At 39.9% G+C, this 26,593-nt stretch overlaps 1 protein-coding gene across 1 annotated transcript in view; it reads left to right on the top strand.

Moving 5' to 3' along the window:
* The window catches only part of ANAPC1 (anaphase promoting complex subunit 1), a 175,766-nt gene that overhangs the window by 39,314 nt on the left and 109,859 nt on the right, over window positions 1-26,593 (top strand). The window contains exons 8-20 of the mRNA XM_077486110.1: window positions 3,557-3,702; window positions 5,387-5,613; window positions 5,963-6,163; window positions 7,646-7,741; window positions 8,931-9,021; window positions 9,114-9,179; window positions 9,319-9,459; window positions 12,999-13,139; window positions 14,890-14,950; window positions 16,214-16,401; window positions 19,536-19,610; window positions 19,778-20,043; window positions 22,107-22,198. Of these exons, the coding sequence (XP_077342236.1) occupies window positions 3,557-3,702; window positions 5,387-5,613; window positions 5,963-6,163; window positions 7,646-7,741; window positions 8,931-9,021; window positions 9,114-9,179; window positions 9,319-9,459; window positions 12,999-13,139; window positions 14,890-14,950; window positions 16,214-16,401; window positions 19,536-19,610; window positions 19,778-20,043; window positions 22,107-22,198 (1,791 nt within the window). The remainder of the gene's footprint in view (window positions 1-3,556; window positions 3,703-5,386; window positions 5,614-5,962; window positions 6,164-7,645; window positions 7,742-8,930; window positions 9,022-9,113; window positions 9,180-9,318; window positions 9,460-12,998; window positions 13,140-14,889; window positions 14,951-16,213; window positions 16,402-19,535; window positions 19,611-19,777; window positions 20,044-22,106; window positions 22,199-26,593) is intronic.

Raw genomic sequence — 26,593 nt, 5'->3', positions numbered from 1 at the left:
GAGGTTTCTACAGATATCCTGTTCTGCTTGAGGGGGCTGGGTAAGGCGGTCATTGTCTTCAGTGTGATTCTCAATGTCAGGGATATGCAATTAGCGGACCTCCAGCTGTTGCAAAACGACAAGTCCCATCATGCTCTGCCTCTGAGTGTCATGCTTGTGGCTGTCAGTCTTGCTATGCCTCATGGGACTTGTAGTTCTGCAACAGCTGGAGGTCCACTAATTGCTTATGCCTGCTCTATGTCAAGTTCTACTTCAGGAAGCTGCAACACAATATTCTGTAGGCATAAGACGAGAGTCTACAGTCTCTATATCTGCTTATGAATCTGAATCCAAAGACCAGGTCAGCTCTGTAGTAATCTCTCTCCCCAGATCAGCAGTAACCCTTTTACAGGTATATATTGGAGTGGGCTGCTGCTGGTGTAATATATGCATAGGCAGGGGGTGTCCACATTGGTTACAAGGTAAGTGAGAATGAAGAGGGGGATGGGGCTTGTGTTGTGCTTGTGGAATTGCCCATAAATTGGGCTTTTGCTCGGGGTAGACCTTCAGCCAGCATGAACAGAGAAAAATGTGTGCCTTTACAGCACAATGCAGCCATTGATATAGCCTGTGTCCTGTGATGTACTCCAAGAAAAGGATTTACAGGTAAACCAAAAATCCTAATATTACTGCCCATGAATATAAATTTACACCATATACAGTATCTCACAAAAGTGAGTACACCCCTCACATTTTTGTAAATATTTTATTATATCTTCTCATGTGACAACACTGAAATGACACTTTGCTACAGTGTAAAGTAGTGAGTGTACGGTTTGTATAACAGTGTAAATTTGCTGTCCCCTCAAAACAACTCAACACATTAAGGTCTAAACCGCTGGCAACAAAAGTGAGTACACCCATAAGTGAAAATGTCCAAATTGGTCTAAAAGGGTCAATATTTTATGTGGCCACCATTATTTTCCAGCACTGCCTTATTCCTCTTGGGCATGGAGTTCACCAGAGATTCACAGGTTGCCACTGGGGTCCTCTTTCACACCTCCATGATGACATCTCTGAGCTTGTGGATGTTGGAGACCTTGCACTTCTCCACCTACCGTTTGAGGATGCTTCACAGATGCTCAATTGGGTTTAGGTCTGGAGACATGCTTGGCCAGTCCATCACATTTACCCGCAGCTTCTTTAGCAAGGCAGTGGTTGGAGGTGTGTTTGGGGTCGTTATCATGTTGAAGTACTGCCGAAAGGGAGGGGATCATGCTCTGCTTCACTATGTCACAGTACATGTTGGTATTCATGGTTCCCTCAATGAACTGTAGCTCCCCAGTGTCGGCAGCACTCATGCAGCCCCAGACCATGACACTCCCACCACCATGCTTGATTGTAGGCAAGACACACTTGTCTTTGTATTCCTCACCTGGTTGCTGCCACACAGGCTTGACACCATCTGAACCAAATAAGTTTATCTTGGTCTCATCAGACCACAGACATGGTTCCAGCAATCCATGTCCTTAAACTTCTTGTCTTCAGCAAAGTGTTTGCGGCTTTCTTGTGCATCATCTTTAGAAGAGGCTTCCTTCTGGGTTGACAGCCATGTAGACCAATTTGATGCAGTATGCGGCGTATGGCATGGCACTGACAGGCTGACACCCCCCCCACCCCATCCCCCCATCCCCCCATCCCTTCAACCTCTGCGGCAATACTGGCAGCACTCATATGTCTATTTCCCAAAGTCAACCTCTGGATATGATTGCTGAGCACATGCACTCAACTTCTTTGGACCATGGCGAGGCCTGTTCTGCGTGGAACCTGTCCTGTTAAAACACCGTATGGTCTTGGCCACCATGCTGCAGCTAGGTTTCAGGGTCTTATATCCTAGGCCATCTTTATGTAGAGCAACAATTTATTTTTTTTTTTTTTTTTTTTTCAGATCCTCAGAGTTCTTTGCCATGAGGTGCCATGTTGAACTTCTAGTGACCAGTATGAGAGACTGAGGGAGATAACACCAAATTTAACACACCTGCTCCCCAATCACACCTGAAACCTTGTATTACTAATGAGTCACATGACACCTGGGAAGGAAAATGGGTAATTGGGCCCAATTTGGACATTTTCACTTAGGACTTTACTCACTTTTGTTGCTAGCGGTTTAGACATTAATGGTTGTGTGAGTTATTTTGAGGGGACAGCACATTTACACTGTTATACAAGCTGTACAATCACTACTTTACACTGTAGCAAAGTGTCTTTTCTTCAGTGTTGTCACATGAAACAATATAATAAAATATTTACAAAAATGTGAGGGGTGTACTCACTTTTATGAGATACTGTATGATGTTGTAACATGTTGGCTGTTAAAGATTTTTGCCATTTCTGTGTTTAACTATTTGATATTTCCTAAATCGACCTTTTTACAACCTTTTTACCTATAAAGAACACATGAAATAATTTTAAGGTCACAGGCAACTCTCCTAAAATTGAGATTGCACCTATAGTTCATGGTACATTAACATGATCAGAAAACACTGTAAAGTTCTCAGGAAAATAATAAACAACATGGCATACCTGGAGTATTTTGACACCTAGACCAGAACATTTTTAACACCTCCCTGCTTTTTATGTCTAAATTATTTTTTCAGTTCTTTTATCTGTGCATGGCATAAAATCATTATATAAAACGGAGAAAAAGAGCAAAAGGGGGACAATGCGGTATTGTGCCTTGTAACCATTACATTTATTGCTATGAACCTCTGTCTGCTCTCTCCACTCAGCAGTTGGTTGCGCGGGTGTCCATTTAGTGCCTTTCACTTCCATTTTCATTCCTGTTGTGTTTTAACGCACACTTATAATGGCACTGTGTATCTTTAAAGTAGTGGAATTTCAGTAATTTTTTCATGTTTCCATCTATTAAATCTTCTGCTCGTGTCGATTTAACTTTTTTTTTTCTGCCGGGAAATACCTTATACAGCCCACTTCCTGTTTCTTGCCTGGTAAAAGCCTAGGCTTATGACATCATGCACAGCTCTCTCTCATGAGAGAGTTTGCCAGGAAGGGAGGGGGATGAGTCATAAGAGGGCCAATGAGAGCTGGAGAGGTGTGTGTGTGTGTAAATCCCAGGAAGTGAACAGGCAGCAGCTCCTGCAGACAGAATTAGTAGTGGAGGGAGATTTCTGCAGCATATTTGGCAAGTACAGAATCGCGGTATATATAAAATAATATGCAATGTGGTTGGAGGGAAGCTTCAGAATGTCAAATATGTTTTTATTCCAAATTATGTGAGCAGACTGTAGTTCCTCTTGAACATGCTTGTATTTTCATATTTTTGTTATTGTATTAAATATATTGATTTGTATACTAGCCACTAGAGGGAGCAAACATTCAGTTCAGCAATGGCCTCCAGAGATTGCATGTTCATACATAAACGCAAACTGCACATAGGAGTTTTTTTTTTTTTTGTAGCAAAACTAATTTGGATTTTATCAAGCTGACCTCTTGCATGTATTTCAAAAACGTTGCAGATACTAGACAATGCCTTTATAACTTTTACCTTTTATTACAGGTATATTTGCCAGCTCTCGTGTGCAGTATGTTTCTGATAACACACTAAGGATTGTTTTCTCCAATGCTGACCCATCCATTGTGATGACCTATGATACAGTGCAGGGTACACATACAGTATGGGCCCTGCGTAAAGTCAAATCAGAAGTAAGGAGACATAAATTTAGTGTATATGCATTTTAATTTTATTTATAGAATACATAGATTTTATTTTTTTATACAATAATGCAGAGTTTCTAACTTTTATTCCATCTTTAAAAATGTTAGAAAATTGTTGTCTTTAAGTGCTTTGTTAAAAACGCCTGTTTATATAGAAGATTACCTGAAGTTTGATTGTGTACACAACTGAGCCAGAAGGGTAAGTTTTAAAAAGCATCTTTAGTCTTGTTAGAAAATAAATGAAAAGCTAGCAGCTTTAAATACTGTGTGTTAATAAACACTCACCAGCCCAGGGATCCGGCGCGGTCTTCACCCAGGCCTGTTCTTAACTGATCTTCGGGCCCCCAGCGCTGCTAACTTGGATGTGGGAAGCTGGCTGTGACATTCTGCTGTTGCACAGCCAGATTCCCACTGCTCAAGTTGAGCTGCGTTTTTTGAATGGCCCTGCAGCCTCCTGGGACAGTACCCTATCATTTTTTTATTTTTTTATTTTTTTTCCCCTGCTGCTTCTGTGCGGACAGGAAGCCCTGTATAAATTTAAAGTTGTTCTAGCCTGAGCCTGCACAGGGTTGATGACTGTCTCCCTATGTGACAGCGCTGAGCCAATCGGCAGTGTTGTCAGAAGAGATTATGGTGTACCTTTTTATACTTGTAAATACTGGGTATTTTCTTCACTCCCAGAGGCTGAACAGAGCGATGGGATCTGAACACCGAGATCGATCATAGCGGTTATCAACCTTTTTAATTGGGTAAACGGTTAACCAATATCATTGAGGTACAGTTTTTGAGACTTTGTGCAAGTTGTTTTTTGAGGAAAGGAGATGGGGTCCCAGGTTTCTTTACATGGCATTTAGTAGTAATGAACTGTATTGGTCCATCCAGTGGAACCAAGTCTTTCTGAAAATGACATTTTGGTTATCTAACAATAGGGTGAGGTCCTGTTTGCATAGTTTCACTCTTGCTGCATCAAATATATGCATTAGTAGGTAGTGTTTATATTCCTTAATAAAGAGGAAGTTATTGGGAAGTAAGAATGCTGATGGGTCAGTTTTACTGATTTCCAAAAATTGTGAAGGGAGAGGCAACTTCAGAATATATGCTTGCTTTAAATAACTTTATTTTGGACTAAATGGAGAGGGTTTAGAACACCTGTCAGTTTTTTATTTTTTTGCTGTCTGTGTCCAGGCCCAGATTCACCTCTTCATTTGTCATGGTTAAAATTATTGTGTCCCCACAACAGTAATATTTGAGACAATCGTTCTGATGACAACCAGGAATTCCCTCACTTTGGAGGGATTTTCTTTTGCTGACTGTTTTGGCTATTGGACAGGACGTGAAGGGAAATCTCCTTAATGGAACGCAGATGGCAACAAAAATGACTAGGGATATAATTCTCCCTTATTCTATCCAGAATAAAAAAAAAAAAAAGTTTTGCCTTTTAGTTCTACTTTAAACTTTTGACTTTTTTGATTGTCAGCTGAAGGCATGTGTGACAAGCTGCTGAACAGTGTTCGAAAGCCCTCTGGGTGGATTATTTAGGAGAACTTTAAGTGAGATGGATCAGCATGTTTTTCATAATATAACATTTCATATTTATGTGTTAAGCATATCAGTTTGAAGTTTTGGACTTGTTACAGTAGCAACTGGATCAGTGTGTGTTGTTGATATACAGGAACAGAATGCAGTCTTAAAATATCCAGATCAACTGGGCACCCCACAACATGGAATAATGAACAGCTCTCTGACCGCTCACCTGCACAGTGTTTCTAAAGGAGATTCACCAACAGGTTCACCTTTTCAGAACTATTCCTCAATCCACAGCCAAAGCCGTTCAGTGTCCTCACCCAGCATCCATTCTCGTTCCCATTCTCCTTCTATTTCCAACATGGCTGCTCTGAGGTAAAGAACCAGAATAGTACATTACGTTGCTTTTTTGTTTTATTTATGCAGGGCAAAACAAAAATGTTTAAATATGTTTGAGCTGGTAGTTTTTGAGTGTTTCAGCATGTCATGTTGACTACAGGGTTATCATGACACTTTCTTTACCCATGGAGCACACCGGAATGTACTTATTACATTGTCTTACCTGACTGTTTATAACAAGTGCCCCCTTATTCATATTTTTTCCCAGCCTTAATAAAATAAAAACAATAACCAGAAACCAGTGTTTTAAGTCTGAGATTTCTTTTTAAGGACAGAATAACCTTGTAAAAAAATGTTTCTTTCCTCCTTTCTCTCTTTCTTACAGCCGCTCCCATTCCCCGGCTTTAGGTGTGCAATCCTTTTCCGGCGTACAGAGGTTTAATTTCTCCAGTTACACCCCTTCACCGAAGAGGTTAGGCGTCTCCCATTCCCCTAATAGCACTTCCAGCGATTTCTTTATTCCAGAAACAGAACCCATTGTCCCCGAGCTCTGCCTTGACCACCTGTGGACAGAGACCATTACAAGGTAAAGATGTGCAGAGAATCTTGTTTGTATATATATATATATATATATATATATATATATATATATATATATATATATATATATATATATATATATATATACATACATACATATATATATATATATATATATGTGTGTGTGTGTGTATATGTATATGTATGTGTGTGTGTGTGTATATATATATGTATGTGTGTGTGTGTGTGTGTGTGTGTGTGTGTGTGTGTGTGTATATATATATATATATGTATGTATATGTGTGTGTGTATATATATACATATATATATATATATATATATATATATATGTCTGTGTTTTTGCTCAATTTTAATAATGTCTTTGAATGTTTACAACTGCTCATTTGCCTAGTTTTTTTTTATTTGTAAAAAAAAAAAAATCTTTATTTTAGAAATAAACTATAAATACAGTCTTTCTTGTGTTCTCAAAGTACTCTGGCATCTGACATGTCTTAGAAGACACACTAGCATTAACTGCTGGCTTGTGGATTGGCTGGGCTGAAAATTGTCCTGGTTCAGCGGGAAATGGCCAACTTTTGTCCTGTCACAGCGAGAGAGAACCCATCATTGTGTTATCGCAGGAATCTGAGTTTTTTTTTTTTTTTATATACCCTTATCCTTACCCTTATCCGAACACGCAATTTGTATGTACCCAGCTTTAGCTGTTCTGATTATAGCAGAATGGAGGCTATGGGACCAACTGCAGCAAAGCAATTAAAGTGGTTGTAAGCACTAAAGGTATTATACATTATCTTAAAGGGGTTGTAAACCCTCATGTTTTTTCACCTTAATGCATCCTATGGCGGGAGCAAGGGCGGGGCTGAGCCGCACTGTTTGTGCCAATGGACATGGTGGCACACGGAGAAGGGGAGGAGCCCAGAGCACCATTAGGGACCCAAGAGGAGGAGGATAGGGGCTGCTCTGTGCAAAACCATTGCACAGATCAGGTAAGTATGTTTGTTTAATAAGGGAAAAAAAATAATTTACAATCCCCTTTAAGATATGCAGAAAACTTGCAGTCAGATTGAGAAGTTGTCATCCGCATTACTTAAGCCTCCTCTCCCCAGTGATCAGACTGCAACATTTTAATTTTGTAGTACGGTAAAAGGCTACACTGGAGAGAAAAACAAATGCATGCATCGAAGAGGGAGTACTGCATTCTGTGTGAGAAGTAAAACATACCTGCAAGTGTTACCCTGCACATTACTTAGTATGTGTGCACTCAATATAAAAGTATTTATCTGATGTTAGGTCATGCCAAACATAGTCAAGGTGGATCTCAAACTCTACCTTGTTTATCACATTTGATGGAAGAATTGTCTTGAGTTGCAATGGTGTTCTCTTTGTCGTATGGAAAAATCTACTTCCTACTTTGCAGCATGCTCTGTCTAGGGCAAATTTGCTCTGAAAATCATTGATGAATGAGGCCAAAGGACTGTTTATTATTCTCTTGTTTTCACATTCACAGGGAAAAGAACTCACAAGCCACTAAAGTATTTATCACTACTGACCTGTGTGGACAGAAGTTTCTGTGTTTTCTTATAGAATCCCAGCACCAACTGCGGTAAGCATTCTTTATGCAATCTAGAGAGCTTGATTGTCAAAAGATAAGTAGGGCCAAAGCTTTTTAGCCATACTCCTCCTCTGGGTCACTTACTTATGCACTGTGTTAAACCAAGATTAAGCCAACAGTCCGTTGACATCACAGAGCCGCTCCAGGCTCCGGAAGTATCCCAACCATATTGTCAGGATTCACCTAGCTGTTTGACAGCTGGCTCCAGCTGTCAGCGCGTGGCTGAAAGCCAAAGCCAGTTGCGCCTGCCCAATCTGCAGCCTGGCACTGCAGTGCGCACTAGACTGACCATCACTGCACTCTGCTTGGCGAAGACCAAAAACTGAGTAATCTGTGGACATGTTATCACTCAGTTCTCAGTCTCAGTCTTAGACCCAACATGGAAAAGCTTCAGCATTTCACTAGAGGTGAGAGCATTTGTTTGTATTTTTATAACCCTAAACTTCTGCTTTTGAAGCTGAACTTTAAATGAGAAGTATCTGTATTTATTTTTTTATTTTTTTTTCAAACACCGCTGATCGCTCGGTTCTCAGTGCCTTGTGAGCAGAGAGCTGCTGACTGTTAGTGGAGCACTGGGTTGTGGAGGGGGTGGGAGCATCTGGCTGCCGTCTTTCCACAGCCTAATCTGACTCTGGGATATCGGACGACAGCGGGCTTCAGCCTGCTGTCTGCTGAAAATGGGTCACAGGAGTGCAGAACAAATGGGAGAAGTACCGCCAAACAAGCTCTTTTTTTTTTTTTTTTTTTACGTTGATCCCCTAAAGGCAGTCTGATAAATCCTGGGATGAACACTTATTTTTCAATGCTACTGTAGCTGCTAAAACCTTTTACTGCAGAAAACTGTATCATATTTTGCTACAGTAAGAAACCATGTTAATAATACAAAAGTTAAACAACTTTAATTCCAGGTGTAACGGATGCCTTTTGTGGCATCTTTACGGTATAATGCTGAAGTGTAACAACTATATAATGTTAAAACGCTCGGGGGCTCATCTAATGCCATACAGACATCATCAAAGCCACGATGTGGGCAATTCAGTTGGATGTGTTACATACCCTTTTACAGTTTTTGCTGATGTTATATTTTAGCTTGCCTCTTTTATAATCATTCCTGGAGAGATGAGAGTTTAAATAACTATTGAAACAACTGAATCACCTACAATATTTTTTTTCTTCTCAGTATGGTAAAGTTTGAAGAAAGCAACGATAAATCACAGCTGATCTTTGGATCTGTTACTAATATCTTTGCAAAGGATGCTGCACCAGTGCAGGTAATTTCAGCTGCTTTTTTGCTAATAACATTTTTTTTTTTTTGGTTATCTGTCATAAATTTCTGCTACATTCTGTATTATTTTGTTTTCAGAGCATTGACACCATGGCGATACTTGAGAACAATGGTAACTTGGTTTTATACACAGGGGTGGTTAGGGTAAGTTTTTTTTATTTTATTTTATTTTTTTCCATAATCCAAATAATGTTTTAAATACTAATCAGTCATGGGTCTTTACGCTTCATGTTTATAAATGACATTGAAAAGTATACTGACGTTCATCATTTTAATACTGCAGGTTGGAAAGATTTTCATCCAGGGACTGGCAGCCCCATCACTTTCCATGTCTAATCCGATGCCTCGTCCAAGCACTCCACTGGAGAGTGTTAGCACCCCTACAAAGCCACTGAACAAGCATTTGGTCCCTATGGATGAAATGGTATTATGCTTCTATTTAAGGACACATGTAATGTGTATTGCATGAGCTGTACCAAGTTGGTTTCCTCTCTGTTATTTAATTTTTATTTTTTTATTTATCTCATAGTGAAAGTTTAATCAAAACTGTTTATCACGAAACTACACCTGTATTGCCTGCGCAATAACTAACTTAAAGTGGTTATAAACCTCAGAAATGAAATATGAACAAAGCATGTCCCTCTGTAGTGTGTACTTGTCTCACTACAGAGGGATATGGACTACTGGGTCTTTTTCTGCTGTCAGTTTTCTATGTTTTTGTTTTATGTTTTTATTTTGTCTGCTGCTTCATTCCTCTGCAATCAGCATGAATTACTTCTGACTAGGTTTCCTAACACCAAAAAAAAAAAAAAAATGGTGATGGGTAGGGACCTCCAGCTGATTGACACCTTCAGGTCTGTTTCATAGTTTCATAGTTAGTAAGGTTGAATAAAGACACCAGTCCATCCAGTTCAACCTGACTGAGTGTCTGCAACTGTCCCCATCCCTGTACACTGCACACTCACACCAGTCCCTACCCTCAAGAAGCCCACAATCCTAGGTCCCCATTCATATACTAGGGCCAATTTTGGACAGAAGCCAATTAACCTACCTGCATGTCTTTGGATTGTGGGAGGAAACCGGAGTACCCGGAGGAAACCCACACAGGCACATGGAGAACATGCAAACGCCAGGCAGGTAGTGTCGTGGTTGGGATTTGAACCAGCGACCCTTCTTACTGCTAGGTGAGAGTGCTAACCACTACACCACTGTGCTGCCCACTTCCTGTGTGCTGTGTGAAGTGGATGTGTCTCTTCCCTCCAATCAGCTCTCAGAGCTCTTTTTACTGAGCTCTTCATAGTGTAACTTCCGCTCTCTGCCCCCCTTTTTTTCTGAACACTCATAAAGGGTTTCAGATAGACGGGTTCAACTTATCTTTGTGTATTACCTGAGGACAGTCACTTCACTGGGAATATGGAAGGGTTTGCAACCACTTTAAATTCACCAATTATGTGGTACGCTCTCCCAGCATGCACCAAACCCACTGGGACCTAAAATCTTTATTTAAGTTTAGTAACATTTGTGTGAAAAATATACCATGTGTTTTTATATAGTGTTTTTAGGACAGGTTTTTAGGTTCATTTAAAAAACTGTATATCACAAAAACAATATCGCTCTAACTCAATACTATGAATTCATATAAAAGGGTACACCTCTGGTGAGCAGTGCCTATGTGTAAATGTGTCAATATTTCAGTGGGATACAGTCACGTGTGCCAAAATGGCTTTTTTTAGAAACAGACATTTTGCCGTGTGGCATTTTGTTGCATTATTTTCTTTCTACAAATATTATCCCCCTGGCAGCCTTCATTTAAGAGGGCGAAACATGTTGGGTCTTATTGTTTTGTTTTGGTTTTGACTTTTGGGCACTTTTTAATATATATATATATATATATATATATATATATAAAAAAAATTATTTGGGAGAGAATGGGAGCATGAGTTGAGACTCAGTGTAAGTTCACATCTATGCGGCTGCGCTTGATGTGTTTTTCAGGCACTAGTTGCTGTGTGTACGGTTTTTTTTTTTTCCTTTCTTTCTCTTTTAACACACTGTAAATCTCTGGTTACAAAGGGGAGGTTACAAATTTAAAAAAAAAAAAATGGAGCCGGATTCCCCCCCTCCCAAAATCCATACCCTTATCAGAACACGCAGCTTGGCAGGTCAGGAAAGGGAGAGGTAGAGCGAGCACCCCCCCTCCTGAACCATACCAGGCCACATGCCCTAAATATGAGGAGGATGGGTGCTCCCCCCCCCCCCAGAAGTACCTTTCCCCCATGTTGATGGGGACAAGGGCGTCTTCCCGACATGCTTGGGCTGTGGTAGACGAAGTCTGAGGGCGGGGGCTTATTGGAATCCCCCAGATCTCAGCCCCCTTCCCCCCATGTGAATCGGTATTGGGTCAACTTTTAACAATTTTTAACAGTTCCTTTATTTAAAAAAAAAAAAAAAAAGCCCAGAGCCGTCTTTTCCCCGGAGCTTTCTTCTTCCTCGCCGCTGGTTACCCGCTAAAAGCAAAAAAAGGCATCTCTTTCTAAGGCTGTCTTCCTCCATTGTGTTGTCCCCTGCTGGCTGTTATCTCTCTTATATAGCCATGGGGCATGGCCATCCAATAACTTCACCCAAAGGGCCTGCCCCTTCTGACGTCACGTGTCCTCACAAAGAGCAGGTTCTCCGGGTAATGTCATCGAATGGCCATGCCCCATAGCTATATAAGAGATGCTAGACAGTGGGCAATAACATAACGAAGCAAGACAGTCTTAGAAGAAGTGTGGCCTTTTTTTTGTTTTTAGTGGGTAACCGGTGGCAAGGGAGAATACAGCTCCGGGGCTCCTTTTTTAGTAAAGGACTTGTCAAAAACCGGCTTGTTGTGTTTTTAAAGCGGAGTTTTGACGTTTTTTTTATTTTTAATTTTTTTATTAAAAGTCAGCAGCTACAAATACTGCAGCTGCTGACTTTTAAAATAAGGACACTTACCTGTCCAGAGCGCACCGCAATGTCGGCACCCGAAGCCGATCTGTCCCTCGGCTCTCGGTTGCTGCCTCCGTCATCTTCGGTAAGGGAATCGGGAAGTGAAGCCTTGCGGCTTCACTTCCTGTTTCCCTACTGCGCATGCGTTACTCGCGATGTGCGTTCCCACTGGTCCTGCTATCTTCTGGGGGACCTGTGTGTCCCCCAGAAGACAGCGGGGGGACAGAGAAGATGCCAGAAGTGGCATAGATACCCGCAGGTGGCTCGCGTATCTATGCCCAGAAGTGGGAGCAAAATACCTGTATTAGACAGACAGGTTTTTGCTCCCCGCTCCCCCCTGACAGGTGCCAAATGTGACACCGGAGGAGGGAGGAATCCAAAACCTGGAAGTTCTATTTTTGGTTGGAACGCCGCTTTAACATTTCACTACTTTCTAGGCTTATCGGAACCTTCCAGGTTCCAATAATCCCCCCGCAGGCAGACCTTGACAATCACAGCCCAGGGTTATCGGGAAGGGGCCCTTGTCTCCATCATGGACAGATATTAAAAAAAAAAAAAAAAAAAAAAACAGCTGGTACGAATACCTGAACTTGACTCTATATCAGTACATCATTTGTACATCAGCACCGAGACTGAAAAAGGAGCAGCACTAGAAACCAAACCAGCATACTGCACATACATATACTGATAGGAGTATGTGCAGAGAGCTGCTGCTGCTGCTGTTTCACTGTCTGAGCAGATTTGAGATGAGGGTGTGATTTCCATTGTTTGCTGGATGGCAGATGTAGTAGTTTTTATGGCAATAGATATCTATTCTTATTATGGTTTTATTCCCAGCAATTTTGGTAATTCAAGACATCAAAAATCCAGATCATAAATATCTTTAAATGTGTATGTTGACTGGTTTCTGACATGTGTATATTTCACATAAAAGCCACCTGTGGCCTTTGTTTTTGTTACATAACTTTATTAATTTTTTTTTATTTTTTTCAGGCAGGTTTACTTTCACCAGTCCCTGAGCTGCGGGACTCTTCCAGGCTCCATGAGTCTAATTATTTGGATGACTGCACTTTTCATCAATTTGGAATGTACATTCATTCAGTTAGAGACTCTGTACATAACAGACTAACACTGGTGAGTTCAAGATACTTCAGGGCAGGCTTCGATTAATTGCTGTGGATGTCTAGAAGATGAGCTGTGCATTGAATTTGTTTAGCCAAAGAAAGGCCTTATGCACACTGGATGTTTTAAAAGTTGCACGTAGGGGCGTCTGGTGTTTTCTTTTCTGCCTCCAAAACTCCCCTGCATGTGTTTGCCTATGTGTCCATGCACACAGCGTTTAGAGGCAGGAAAAAAAAACACTGCCAGTGCGTCCAGAAGCAGCAGAGTTTGGCAGAGAAAAAACGCTTGATGCTGCTAAACGTGCCTAAATTCTAGCTGCGTTTTAACAGTTTTGCATTAATTCATTTCAATGGCCAGAATAAATGATTCTAGCCAATGGAATTAATTAACGGCTTGACACCTGTAAAAGCTCCTAAAAGCTTGTGAAAGCTTTAGACACTTTTACAAGCGTCATGCATTTTTTTCTGCAAACACGCTAATGGCTTTTAGGAGAGTTAAAATAAAATGTCCTGTGTGCATGAGGCCTTACTGGTGAGTATTCCAGGTCCACAAGAACCACAATAATGGAACAATGGCACTGGACATTTAAGTATATTTAAAGCCAAATGTATTTATTTTTTTAGTTTTGGATAGCGTGGGTTATGGTTAAACACCACCCCTGTCAGTTTTATTTTCTGTGGTGTCTTTGTTTGGGGAGAATCGCCTTTTACTTTTCCTGCCTCTTTCATAGACATGGCAGAGAGTAGGTAGAAATCTCTACAAAATAAGGAAAATATCCTATTAATAGTTGTCAACAGTACACGTGTCCCTATTGAAAGATTTCCCTTCTATTCCTGTTCAAGTGACCGCTCGATTTTTCCCTTTAAAGTATTTGTAGAGTCTTGTTTTCTTTTTTCTTTAAATAACAAACATGTTATACTTGCCTCCTCTGTGCAGTGGTTGTGCACAGAGCAGCCCCAATCCTCCTTGCTGCTTCTATCCCCTCCCTCCTGTCGAGTGCCCCCACAGCAAGCAGCTTGCTTTGGGGGAACCCTGAACCAAGCTGCAGCTCTGTGTGTCTTCTCAGACATTGAGCTGTGGTTTGGCGCATCCCCCACACCTCTGCTGTGTCTCAGCCAATCAGGCGGGAGAGTCCCGGATGGCTGAGGGACTCATGGACATCGCTGGTTAGAGAGGGGCTCAGGTAAGTATTAGGGGTGCTGCTACACACAGAAGGATTTTTACCTTAAAGTGGTTGTAAACCCATTACAACCACTTTAGCCTACAGGTAAGCCTAGATTAAAGCTTACCTGTAGGTGCAAGAAATATCTCCCAAACCTAAATGGGGGGAGCTGGACTGCCCTGGAAGGACTGTTGCAGAAGAGCTAATCTATTATTTAGGGACTGCGTTTTTTGCAACCGACTTGCCACATACCGATAGGAAACTACGTGCTACAATAAACACAGGCTAAGCTCTCATACTTTAGGTAGTGTTTAAGAGTGCTATTATGTCTACCCTTACTGCTTAATAGGGATGTGTAGAAGGAGGCAGGATGAGCTGGGCACACTTAAGGAAGTGCTGAAGCTTTACAGGTCAGAAGGGCCCAGCATTTGGCTAAGGAGGAGGTACTGATCTTTACTGCAGGTATCTGCAGGCACCTATTGGGTAGCTACAATCTTTATACTTAAATGTAATCCTTTTAATATTTATGACACACTCTACTAAACAATGTTTTAAATATAAGTAAATATGAATGCACTGTTTGTTCATTTTTCATTCTAGGAAATGACAAATGGATCTATGGTTCGGATTACAATTCCAGAAATTGCTACCTCTGCATTAGGTAAGTTTTAAAGTAATAAAGCAAACAGTATAACCTAAGTACTATAACGTATATGGATTTTTTTTCTTTACAGGGTTAGATAGAATAGGTTTAAAATGTGACTGAGAGTAGGTTTATCGTTAGATTTTGGCTAAGCTTACACTTTAACAATCATTGCATTCTCATATCCTTCAAGCCCAGCAATAGACTGAGACAGAAGCTTGTACATCGTAAGGACCCAACACCCAAACAAAAGCAAAGTAACTTGGTATATGCAGTGAAGACCTGTACATTGAGGAGAGAAAACAACCTCTCCACAAACTTGGCCCAACATGCACCTTAAAGGGATTGTAAAGTAAAAAAAAAAAAAATAACCTAATATACTGTATTTATCGGCATCTAACATGTGCCAGCGTATAACACACACCCCAAGTTTAGGAAGGAAGTTTAAGGAAACAAACTTACATTTTAAATGCCCATCAATGCAGCCTTCCACAGTATCCATCTGCAGCCTTGCTCAAAATTGCAGCATGATGGGTTTTTAAATTTAGTCCCCCTGAGATACAGCCGGATGTGCTGTGTATTCAGCTCCTTTCGGCTCCTCCCCGCTGTCTCTGAGGGCAAGAGGAGCACCGGCGACATAGACCGAGCCGAGCCAAGTGTTCTGTGCACTCGGCTCTGCTCGCGGTCACGCCCCATCCTGCCCCTTGGCCTGGCTCCTTTTATGGACACAACACCGGTCCAATGGTGGGAAGTAAAGGCTAGAAGGTGGCACTGGGTGTGACTGCGAGCGGAGTCGAGCCTAGCCAAGTACACTCGACTCGGCCTATGACGGTGGCGCTCCTCTTGCCCTCACAAACAGCAGGGATCGGCGTATAACACACACCCAAGATTTCTCCCTGATTTTAAGGAGAAAAAATTACGTCTTATACGCCAATAAATACAGTACATTTCACAGGGCGGTCCCAAACCTCTTTTTCTTGGAGCCCGTGCTCCTGGCTCCTCCTCTTCAGCGAGTGTCCCCATAGGAAGCCTTTTTCTATAGGAGCACTCGTACGGGCTCAGTCCTGATCTGTGTTGCCTGCTTTCATAGACACAGACAGTTCAGCTCAGCAATCAAATATTGTGAGCAGAGAGTGAGTTGGGACCGAGCCAGACTGTATGTGTCATAAAATGGGCACTATTTTGTGTTTCTATGCACTTTCTATGCACTTTGTGTTTCTTGGCATATCACTTTGGGCTTAATCTTGGTGTCTAATTATGTTTTTTCACTTTTTTTTACAGTTAAAAAGTGTCTGCAATCAATAAAATACATTCTGCCAAAAGAAGTAGCTGTTCAAATGCTCATTAAGTGGTATAACTGCCACAATGCACCTGGAGGACCAAGTAATCATTCAGAGTGGAATCTCTTTGTTACTTGCCTTATGAATATGATGGGTTACAACACTGATAAACTGGCCTGGACTCATAATGTAAGCACAAATCTTATTGATTATCATGTAAGGAGATAAAGCCATAAAAACATAAACCCCTGCTGCATTGATTTTATTATTATTCTTATTTTTTCTCCCAAATTTATATCTATCTTGAAATGTAGTATTTTAATCCCTATTGACTATTAATTATGCCAGACGTCTGGAGAAATTCAGGTATGTGGAACAGCTACATACATTAAAGCTATTCTCACTGGACAAGAGACATTTAAGAGGAGAAATGATTGCAATATACAAATATCTAAATGGTGATCCAAACATAGGGAAAAGAATATTCGGTCACTTAAGACACAGAACCATTCACTGAAGTTGTATGAGAAGCTGCTTAATCACAAATTGCGTAGGGGATTTTTTACTGTTAGAGCAGTAGGGATATTGAACCACAATTGGTAGTGTCAATGGAGAGTGTCGTTAAGTTTAAAAAGCTCTTAGATGGGCATCTTGGCAAACGCAATCTAGATGAATATGAGAAGTGGTAGAGACATAAATACAATACACACTCTTACACCCACACAGGTTGAGCTGGATGTACCGCTGTCTTTATTCAACTTTACCAACTGTGAAACTATGTTGTAATAATAATTATTGTTTTACATAAAGGGTATACCAAGGCACAATAACGTAAACATTAAAGCTTCATGAAACAACAATTGTAAAAGGAGTCTGTACTTGGGTACATAAGAAAAGTGATGCAGTTACGTTTTTACATATATTAGGTTCCATCATCACTAACAAGTGATCAGCGGGTCTGTCTGCAGGATACAGTAAACATATGGTAGCATTTGAAAAGAAGGCAATTTGTGCATATGCAGAAAGTAACAGCAATTTGATTTCAATAAGTGCTCATAGTGTATCTTTCGTCTAGATTGTTTTGAAGCAACATTTAATTGTGTTTGAAGATACATTTTAGACACAAGGGACCTGTGTCAAACAGTTCCATGTGAGGAAATGCTTAAATACTGCTGCAAAAATCATTTAAATGGACCTTGTACTGATAAAATATGTAGGCTGCCATGGTTGAACTCTCCTTTTAAAAATTATAATTGCATGACTGTTTTTCTGATGCAAAGGCTTCAGTGCTGTCTGGGTCATGAACTTCTGACTAGTTGTATGTCAGTGACATTAAAATTATTAAGGTAAGAGACAGACAGGCAACTAGTGATTTTAGAATGTCAGCAATGGCAGGTCCTGTATTCTATATTTTTGTATGGGGGTACAGGAAGGTAAACCAGCAATAGCCAAATAAAAAGACTGTCACACAGGTTAAAGGATATGATCACTTTCCCATATTCAGGATGTAACATGTTACAAATGTACCGGCCCCCGATTTCCTGTTTTGGCAGCTAGCGGAGGATCTTCTCCGCCCGGCCGCGTCGTTCATTCACTGTGTTCTGTGAATAAATGGACTATAACTATCAACAGCCTTTGCAGCTGTCGGGTGGTAGTTCTCAATGAATTACCAGGGCTCTGTTGAGAGCTGTGGTAGTTCCTTGATTCTTCCTGTCAGTGTGAAACTGCCTGCCCGTATGAGGTACAGGCCAACAGCTTGCACTGACAGTCTGCACGAGACCTGTGTGAGATCAGCAATCTGCTGATTATGGGTGCAATGCTTTGCAGACTCTTAACAAAAGAAAATGTGCATTTAGTTTTTTTTTTTTTAGGTGATTTTATCCTTTAACCACTTCAGCTCCAGAAGATGTGGCTGCTCAATGACCAGGCCATTTTTTGGGAAACGGCACTGCAACACTTTAACTGACAATTGCGCGGTCGTGCGACATTGTACCCAAACAAAATGTACATCCTTTTTTCCACAAATAGAGCTTTCTTTTGGTGGTATTTGATCACCTCTGGTTTTTTTTTAGTTTTTTTGTGCTATAAACAAAAGAAGAGCGACAATTTTAAAAATTACAAAATATCTTTTACTTTTTTTTTTTTTTTCCTAGGCCAATATGTATTCTTCTACATATTTTTGGTAAAAAAAAAACCTGCAATAAGCATATATTGATTGGTTTGCTCAAAAGTTATAGCGTCTACAAAATAGGGGATAGATTTATGGCATTTTTATTATCTTTTTTTACTAGTAATGGTGGCGATCTGCAATTTTTATTGGGCGTGCGACATTATGGTGGACACTTTTGATACATTTTTGGAACCATTGACAATTATACAGTGATCAGTGCTATAAAAATGTACTGATTACTGTAAAAATGTCACTGGCAAGGAAGGGGTTAACACTAGGGGGCACTGTGTGTTCTAACTGAAGGGGGATGGCACTTACTAGGAGAGATGACAGATCGCTGTTCATACTTTGTATGTACACTCGATCAGTCTCTTCTCCCCTGAAAGAACCAAGATCAGTGTATTTACACACACAGATCCCAGTTCTCGCTCTGTCGCGAGCGATGGCGGGTGCCTGGCGGTCATCGCGGCCACAATGGGAAGTGATGTAAGATAACGTCGATTTGCCAAGCCAACCTGCCACAGTAAAACTGGCGGCTAGTTGGCAAGTGGTTAAAGTTACCTCCTTTTTTTACTTCCCAAATAAGTTCTCCCTGTAAAGCAACCTGCCCCCCACCTTTAACTTTACTTCCCCACAAATAGTAGGCAGCAGGTTCAAAAAGTTACTGCTTGCCTTTAGATTTATTTGAACATTACATTTGCTTGTAATGATCAGTGGCTTAGTGTAAAGCTGGGGAAGTATGCACTACAGGCAGTTGTAAGTGCTCTTCATGGCACAAACAGATTTTTACAATTGGAAAATATTTAAGTGTGTAGACTCCAATAGTTCCCTTCACTATGTATACTGTTAACTGTAAAATTGATGAAAGCATAAGTGTCACCACAATTTTTTTTTTTCCCAGTTAGACATCTATGGGCCACAACTCGTATGGTGTACGATCTGTTCTCTCTTCTATATGCTTTTTACTCTCTTTGGCCATTGTAGGTAGAATCCAACTAATCTACCAATAAAAGACAAAAGTATGCAATTTAACCACGTAGAATTGATATAGAGCATTGTTATTGGTTGCAAATAACTCCATTGAGGTTATTTTCTTATGCAGTGATAATTACAAAGGATTGTTCCTAATAGCTATTCCATATTATTTCAATAGCTTGATTTCGAAGGCTCGCTGTCTCCTGTGATTGCTCCTAAGAAGGCCCGACCATCGGAAACTGGTTCTGATGAGGTACTAAAGTGTCATATCTTCCGGGTGACCACCATCATTTGTGCTTTTTATACTGGGTTTAGTTTTTTTTTTTTTTTTTTTTTTGTTTTTTGTTTTTTTTTTTTTTAGAGCTCTTTAAATGTTTGAAGGCAGACTTAAATAATTGGTATTTTGTGTGTTTTTATTAGGATTGGGAATATCTGTTACATTCAGACTACCATCGAATTGTTGAGCTGCATGTTTTGACCAAATCTCTGCAGTTGGACCCTCTAGATGTCCCGATATCTAAAGATGAAGGCTCACAGGTTTTAAATTTGGACTCAACAGCACTTCTCTTCAGCCACATTCCAGCCATTTTTTATGTCCTCCATCTGACTTATGAGGAACTCAAACTCAACACATTAATGAGAGAGGCCATATGTTCTTTGGTGATATTGCTCCTGCAGTTGGCAAGGTACTTGGCATTACATCTTCTGCCCTGATCTACAGTGGGTATAGCAAAGAATTACCCCCCTTTAAAATAATTCACATTTTGTTGCTTTTGAACCTGAAATGAAATCGGACACAGTTTTTGTTTTAGCCAGCTGTTTTTACTCAGTGCAACGTATAACATCCAAGTAAAAGATATAACACAAGCATGTCAGAAAAAAAATCAAAAACAGAATCGCCAAGTTGGAAAAAAAGATCACGCCCCTCCTCAAAATGACTTGAAAACTCAATCAGGTGTAACCTTCTCAATGGCACACAAAGCCATTTGATGATCAGCTGTGGTCATTTTGATTAGCTTAGCATGAAAAGAGCTTTCCTGGAGCATTTCAGTCCCTGGTAGTACAAATGAAGAAAAAAAATAAATATGGACGGCAAGGCAGTGTCAAAAAAAACTTCAGGATAAAGTTGTGGACAGGCACAAGTCAGGAGATGGATGCAAAAAATTAAAAATTCAAGAGCTTTATCAATGCCTTTAAGCAGTGAAATCTATTATTAAGAAGTGGTATATTTTGTACAACACAGACCCTCCCTGGATCAGGACGTTATTCCAAACTGGATGAAAGTGCCAGGGGGAAACCGGTCAGAGAGGCTACCAAGAGGCATACAGCAACTCTGATGTAGTTGCAGAAATTTATGACAGAGTGGTCACTGTGTGCATGTGACAATGTGACAAATTGTCCACAAATGTTGCTTGTATGGGAGGTTTGCCAAAAAAACAAAAAGCCACTCCTCTAGAAAGGACACATGCAGTCACGACTGAGCTTTGCCAAAACACACCTTGGAAGATTCTGAGGCCACATGGAAAAAGGTGTTATGGTCAGATGAGACTAAAATTGAATTATTTGGCCTGGATATGTCTGGCGGAAATCCAATACAGCTCACCATCCAAATGACACCATTCCTACGGTAAAGCATGGAGGTGGTAATATCCTGTTATGGAGGTGTTTCTCTGCAGCAGGGACTGAAGCACTTGTCGGGATAGAAAGAAGAATGAAAGGGACAAAATACCGTCAAATTTTTGAGGAAGATCTGCTGCCCTCTGCCAGAAAGTTGTCAATGGTAAGAAAGTTTACTTTCAAACATGACAATGATTCAAACACACAGCATAAATGACCACACACTGGTTGAAGGGAGAAAAATGTGAATGTCCTTGCATGGCCTAGTCAGAGCCCAGACTTAAACTCCATTGACAATCTGTGGAATGACTTGAAGACTGCAGTCCACAAACAGTCAACATCAAGTTTAACTGAACTTAAGCAGTTCTGCAAAGAAGAGTGGCCAAATATTGCAAAGTCTAGATGTGCAAAGTTGGTAGAGACATATCCCAACAGACTAAAGGCTGCAATTAAAGCAAAATGTGGTTCAACAAAATACTGACATAAGGGAGTGATCCCTTTTCTAACTCGGTGATTCTGTTTTTCTATTGTTTTAAAAACAATTTTGACATGTTAGTGTTATTTGTTTCACTTGGATGTTTTAAGTTACACTGTGTAAATACCAGGTGGAAAAAACAAAAACTGTGTGTCTTTATTTTAGGCTGCAAAGCAACAAAATGTGATTATTTTAAAGGGAGTGATTGTTTTTCTATACCCACTGTACTTTTCTCTTTCCTGGGTCTGTTTAGTCATTGCCTTTATCCTTTATACGAATAAAACAAATGTCAAATTAACAGACATGAATGCAAAGTCTGAAAAAAAAATAACCACATAAATTGTGAACAGAACTTATTAAAATTTAACTTGTATGCTTATCATATTGAGCTAAAGCATAATCATCAGGGAAGAATGGCTGTATACAGAATTTATACAGTAAATAGTTAATATCATTCAACTCATTGGTTATCTATAGAAAAACTGTGCGATACCCGAGTGAGTCCTTGTCTGAAGCTTACTGTGCCCAGATGGACTAATTGGTAGAAAAGCTTGTCGAATATAGCTGTTTTTAAGTGTTTTATACTGCTTAATCAAACACACTTTTATGTGCCTGCTGTCTTTCTCACGCTGTTCTTATTATTCTGGATGTTTTTAGAGATTTGAATCTACACTCTTACATGGATTTTTACTTCAGAGACTTCCCAGCCTTCCTCAGGAACTCTAACCAGAATTGTCATGTAGAGCCAAGTAAGTTCTGCATGGCACTCTCATTTGTCATAGAGCATATGCTGCTTACTTACAATGCCAAATATACAGTATGTGCCAGTCTATGAAGACTGAGGGAAAAGAACATGCCTATATTGCTTTAGACTTCAATCCATTGTCTGCTTTAATTTTGTTATCTATATAGTATGTAATAAAAGGTACAAAAATAATTTCAAATCATTTACAAAACATTCCATTACGGTTCGTAGTGAGCAAAATAATTTGTAAATCAGGTTGTCTATATACATTTTGATCTGCCCGAGCATATTCATGGTTTGTCCCATCTGCGGACAATCGGAGAAATCTCTAGTGTGTTTTTGTGAATTAGAAAAATATAAACCTTAGCGCCTTTGGATAAAAGAACTGATCATCAAATGGCAAAGAAGCAAAGTGAGAATATAAAAACAGTTTGCTGCGCTTAGGGTTGATCGCATTCATGTAAACATGCAGAACACACAAAAAATTAATAAGGTCCCATTAGGTGATGAAACAAAGTGCTTGTGCGTAAATTGACATCTCCTGTGCAATGGTGTTCAGACTGGGTGCCCCACATAGATGTACACTCACCCTGGATGTTGACCAACTATCGCTAGTATGGTCATTTAGGCATGTGGGGATACCCCTAGGGAGCCTGTTGAAATGACGTCTCATGTATGGATGGAAATGACAAAAGAGAACCTTCATTGCGCAATGCCATAAAACCAGGTTTATTAAATACACAAATGAAAACAATTAAAAGAAATATGAGCAAGATATTAGAAAACTAAAAATCCCACTCCCTCAGCGCTCACGGTAAATGTTAAATTATAGCTGCTGCTATATTACTCAAAAATCTCAAATATGGTGCCAAAGGCACTAGCAGCGCTTTATTTTTTTTCAAAGCATAACCATAAAACTATAATTATGGATTTAAAATGTAATACAAAACTAAATATATGTAAATATCAACCTACACACAGTAAGAAACCTTATAGTATATATAATTACTTTCAAACCGAAAGCATAAATACTGTATGTTATTTAAACTCAATTCGTTCCTCTATGGATCACTCTACCTCTATATTTCTCATATTCAATAGGCATATTTCTATTCATATATTTGGTCGCAATACAAATGCAAGAAACCAAAAAAAAATTGTTACATATATCAGAAACAAAAAAAGTCCATCAATGTTTCAATAATAGTTCATAGTCAGCAAAATGACTGCAAGCAAAAAAATGTAAATAAAAATGTTGCAAGTGTTGCTAGCAGATCACTCAGAATCTCAGTAGTCCTGGTGGTTCTGAAAGAGCCATTTGGTCCTGAAAGCTTTGAGTCCCGTATGAATGGAAGGAAGTAGTTATTTATAGATGTTTGATAGGGACTTCTGGATTTTCACTCTGGGGTCCTTAGCTCCGCATGGCCTGAACGAAGGGATTGAACTACTTAACGTAGTATGATTTCTGTAGGACCCTCGGAGGCCTCCAGTACAGTTCAGCCCAGCTAGGTTGACCTCCTTTCCTTCTTTTCAAAGCTAGTTCGGGCCTGCGGAGCCTTCCCCAGTCCCCCTTTGATTAAGACATCACCCATAGGGTTCTTGCCCAACACTCAGTCCAGGCCTGCCCATGACATGAAGCTATGTTGCTGTGGGAATACATGGGCGCACTGCACATTTGAACTGGACTATATGCATCTATGGCCCCTTTTTTGTAGATATGTGTAGGAGCACACTTTGTAGTCGTTGAGTATAGATAGGGTAGTCCTGAGTTAGGTTGAGGGCTTTTAATAAGCTACATTAGATCAACACTTTCTTAGACTAATATTTAACAACAATATTTTTAACCAACATGGTCAGTTTTTATGAAATCATATTAAACGAAAACAGGATACTGGGTTCACCCAGGAGCAATGGAACATAGTAATCCCATATTTTGGATTGACTGTGAACTATGTATAAATGTCATGACTATATTGAACATGAACATTGAAGCTCCAATATTGCTCCTCTGGTTTATTGCCTAGAATTAGTTGTGTTGTTTGAATGCACAGTATGTTGGTGAGAGTCAAGAGTTGAGAACCACTGCTATAGAACATAAGGAAACCCCAACACCAGAAACCTTAGTTGACATATCCGCAATGATCTCAGAATTGCTGAATAATAATGATATTTCAGCAAAGATTTTTTACAGATAAACTGGTACAACAAAGATACAAACTTGTAAAAAAAAATGTGGGAATAGCATAAAGGGTTTTCCCTCAAATTATCCACCATGTACCTAGTTCAGAAGCCGGGGACAATTTACTGCTGATACAACATGCGCAAATCTCAAGAATATCGATGTGCGCTTTATCTGTAGATGCAGATAACTCTTTCAACAGGGTGAGCTAGCTCTTCCTGAAACAAATGCTTTCCCAATTAGATTTGGGACATAATTTCATAAGCAAAATCTTAGCGCTTTATTCCTCTGCTAAAATTAACATGGCTCCTTGTCTCCCAGATTCATAATAGAAAATTTACTTCCTTCTAACTGCCAAAGGATATAGCATTCATGCGCACTGCTTAGTCATTGTTTAGACATTATCAAAAGTTGCAAGATGTTCTATCAAAATACATTTCTTGCCTCGCTTTGGACATGAGCATGGTAGAGATGAGCTGATAGGAAGGGAATACCCCATTTTTTTTCTCTCTTCTCCTAACAATCCCCTTCTTCCCCCCCAACAACCAAGTGGTGATCTCTCCCTGCTGTTCCCTTTCCCTCCCTTTTCCCGCCTCATTTTTTTTTTTTTCACCTTTACCACTATCCTCTACCTGTAAACACCCTTCCCATCATACCTACACAGTCCACAATCTTCATACCCCTATTATGGAACAATTCCATCCTTTGTGCACCACATCCTATGGGCTGATCTATTTACATGTTCGTTCTTGTCACTGGTATTGACTTCCTGATTTTATTATTCAATGTCACACATTTATATATACTATGTCAATATCTTTCTTTTGTTTCTAATGTTTTTATACTGTAATCATAACAACTATTATAATATACACAATAACATAAATTGTATTGCAATTATGATTTATTGTAACTTGTTTAAAATGTTTAAATATAATAACATCAAATTGAAATAAAGAGCAAGGTAAGTTGAATGGAAAAACAAAATGTAGATGCTGGTACTTATTTTTGTCTATCTTAGTTAGACTTAATATATAGTTTTATTTGTTTCCACTTCTTGTTGGTTAATCATGTAAGATAGAAATCCTGAATGATTTCTTCATGCAGTTTATGTTAAGAATGTTTCCAGTCTCGTTGCAGAATCCCAAGAGCCCGTGTTGACCTTTTGGTATATTTATCAGAAGTAACACAAAGCTTGTAGAATTATTATTGAATTAACAATAGACTTGTTTTCAAAATGTGAGGTCACTTAGGCGTCATGTCTTTATTTTAGTCTGCATTGTTTTGAAGTCTATCAATTCAGTGCTGTGGTCCCCTCAGCGAGTATAGCTGCCTACACTGTATTTATACCCTGATGTAGGGTATAACCTAAAATAGAAATAAATATGTTGGTGTGACCCTATTGGTGTTACAATTCACCTCCCTCCTGTTCTAGTGTTATATCACGCCCATTTAACAATGCCCAAACCATCACGCATGTACATTTAACACACTGAAGCTGACCAGACTGATGTGAATAAACCCTCAGGGGTTTGTCTACTTTTAATGAATGTGTAGTAGTTATATAGGCTTGGACCTGAAACTATGGATGAAAATCCAAAGGCAGTCCCACTAAAGGTTGGGCAACGCAGCAAACCATTGGTAACAGGTCAAAGAAAACAACAGAAAACTGGTTACTGCCTGCAGCCCAAGGAGCACACACAATCTAGTAGAGTGCGCCTTGACAGGAAAGGGTGGGACTCGATCCTTAATATAGGCTTGAATGATGATCTGTCTGAGCCACCTGGAGATGGTGAAACGAGAAGCATAAGAACACCCTTTATGGAGTCTATCTGACTTTACAATAAGGGAACCAGTCTTCCTGAAAGAAGCTATTCCTAAAAGATCATATCAGAGCCTGAACCACATGCAGACACTGAAGTGAAAATTTATTTTCACAAATTGGAGCCAGGCAGAGGGATGGAAGAACAATCTTCTGGTTGAGGTGAACGGCAGAAACTACCTTAGGAAAGAGAATTCCAGGGCCTCAAAACCACCTTGTTAAGCAGAACTAGAAAGGGTTTCATGCATAAAAGGGGTTCTGACACATAGCTCACAAAGGTAATGGCTACAAGAAACACCACTCTGTGGTCACCCACCTGACCCTTGATAGTGCTGAGAGCCAGATGCTGGTCCAGACCCAGTTGCAGGAAGGATAGAATTTGTCCTATGGAGAAAGCC

The sequence above is a fragment of the Lithobates pipiens genome, unplaced genomic scaffold, assembly GCF_037356315.1.
Source record: "Lithobates pipiens isolate NorthernLeopardFrog02 unplaced genomic scaffold, aLitPip1_a1.2 Scaffold_18, whole genome shotgun sequence".
NCBI lineage: Eukaryota > Metazoa > Chordata > Amphibia > Anura > Ranidae > Lithobates > Lithobates pipiens.
The sequence above is the reverse complement of the archived record's forward strand: the minus strand, read 5'-3'. Positions and strand labels throughout refer to the sequence as shown.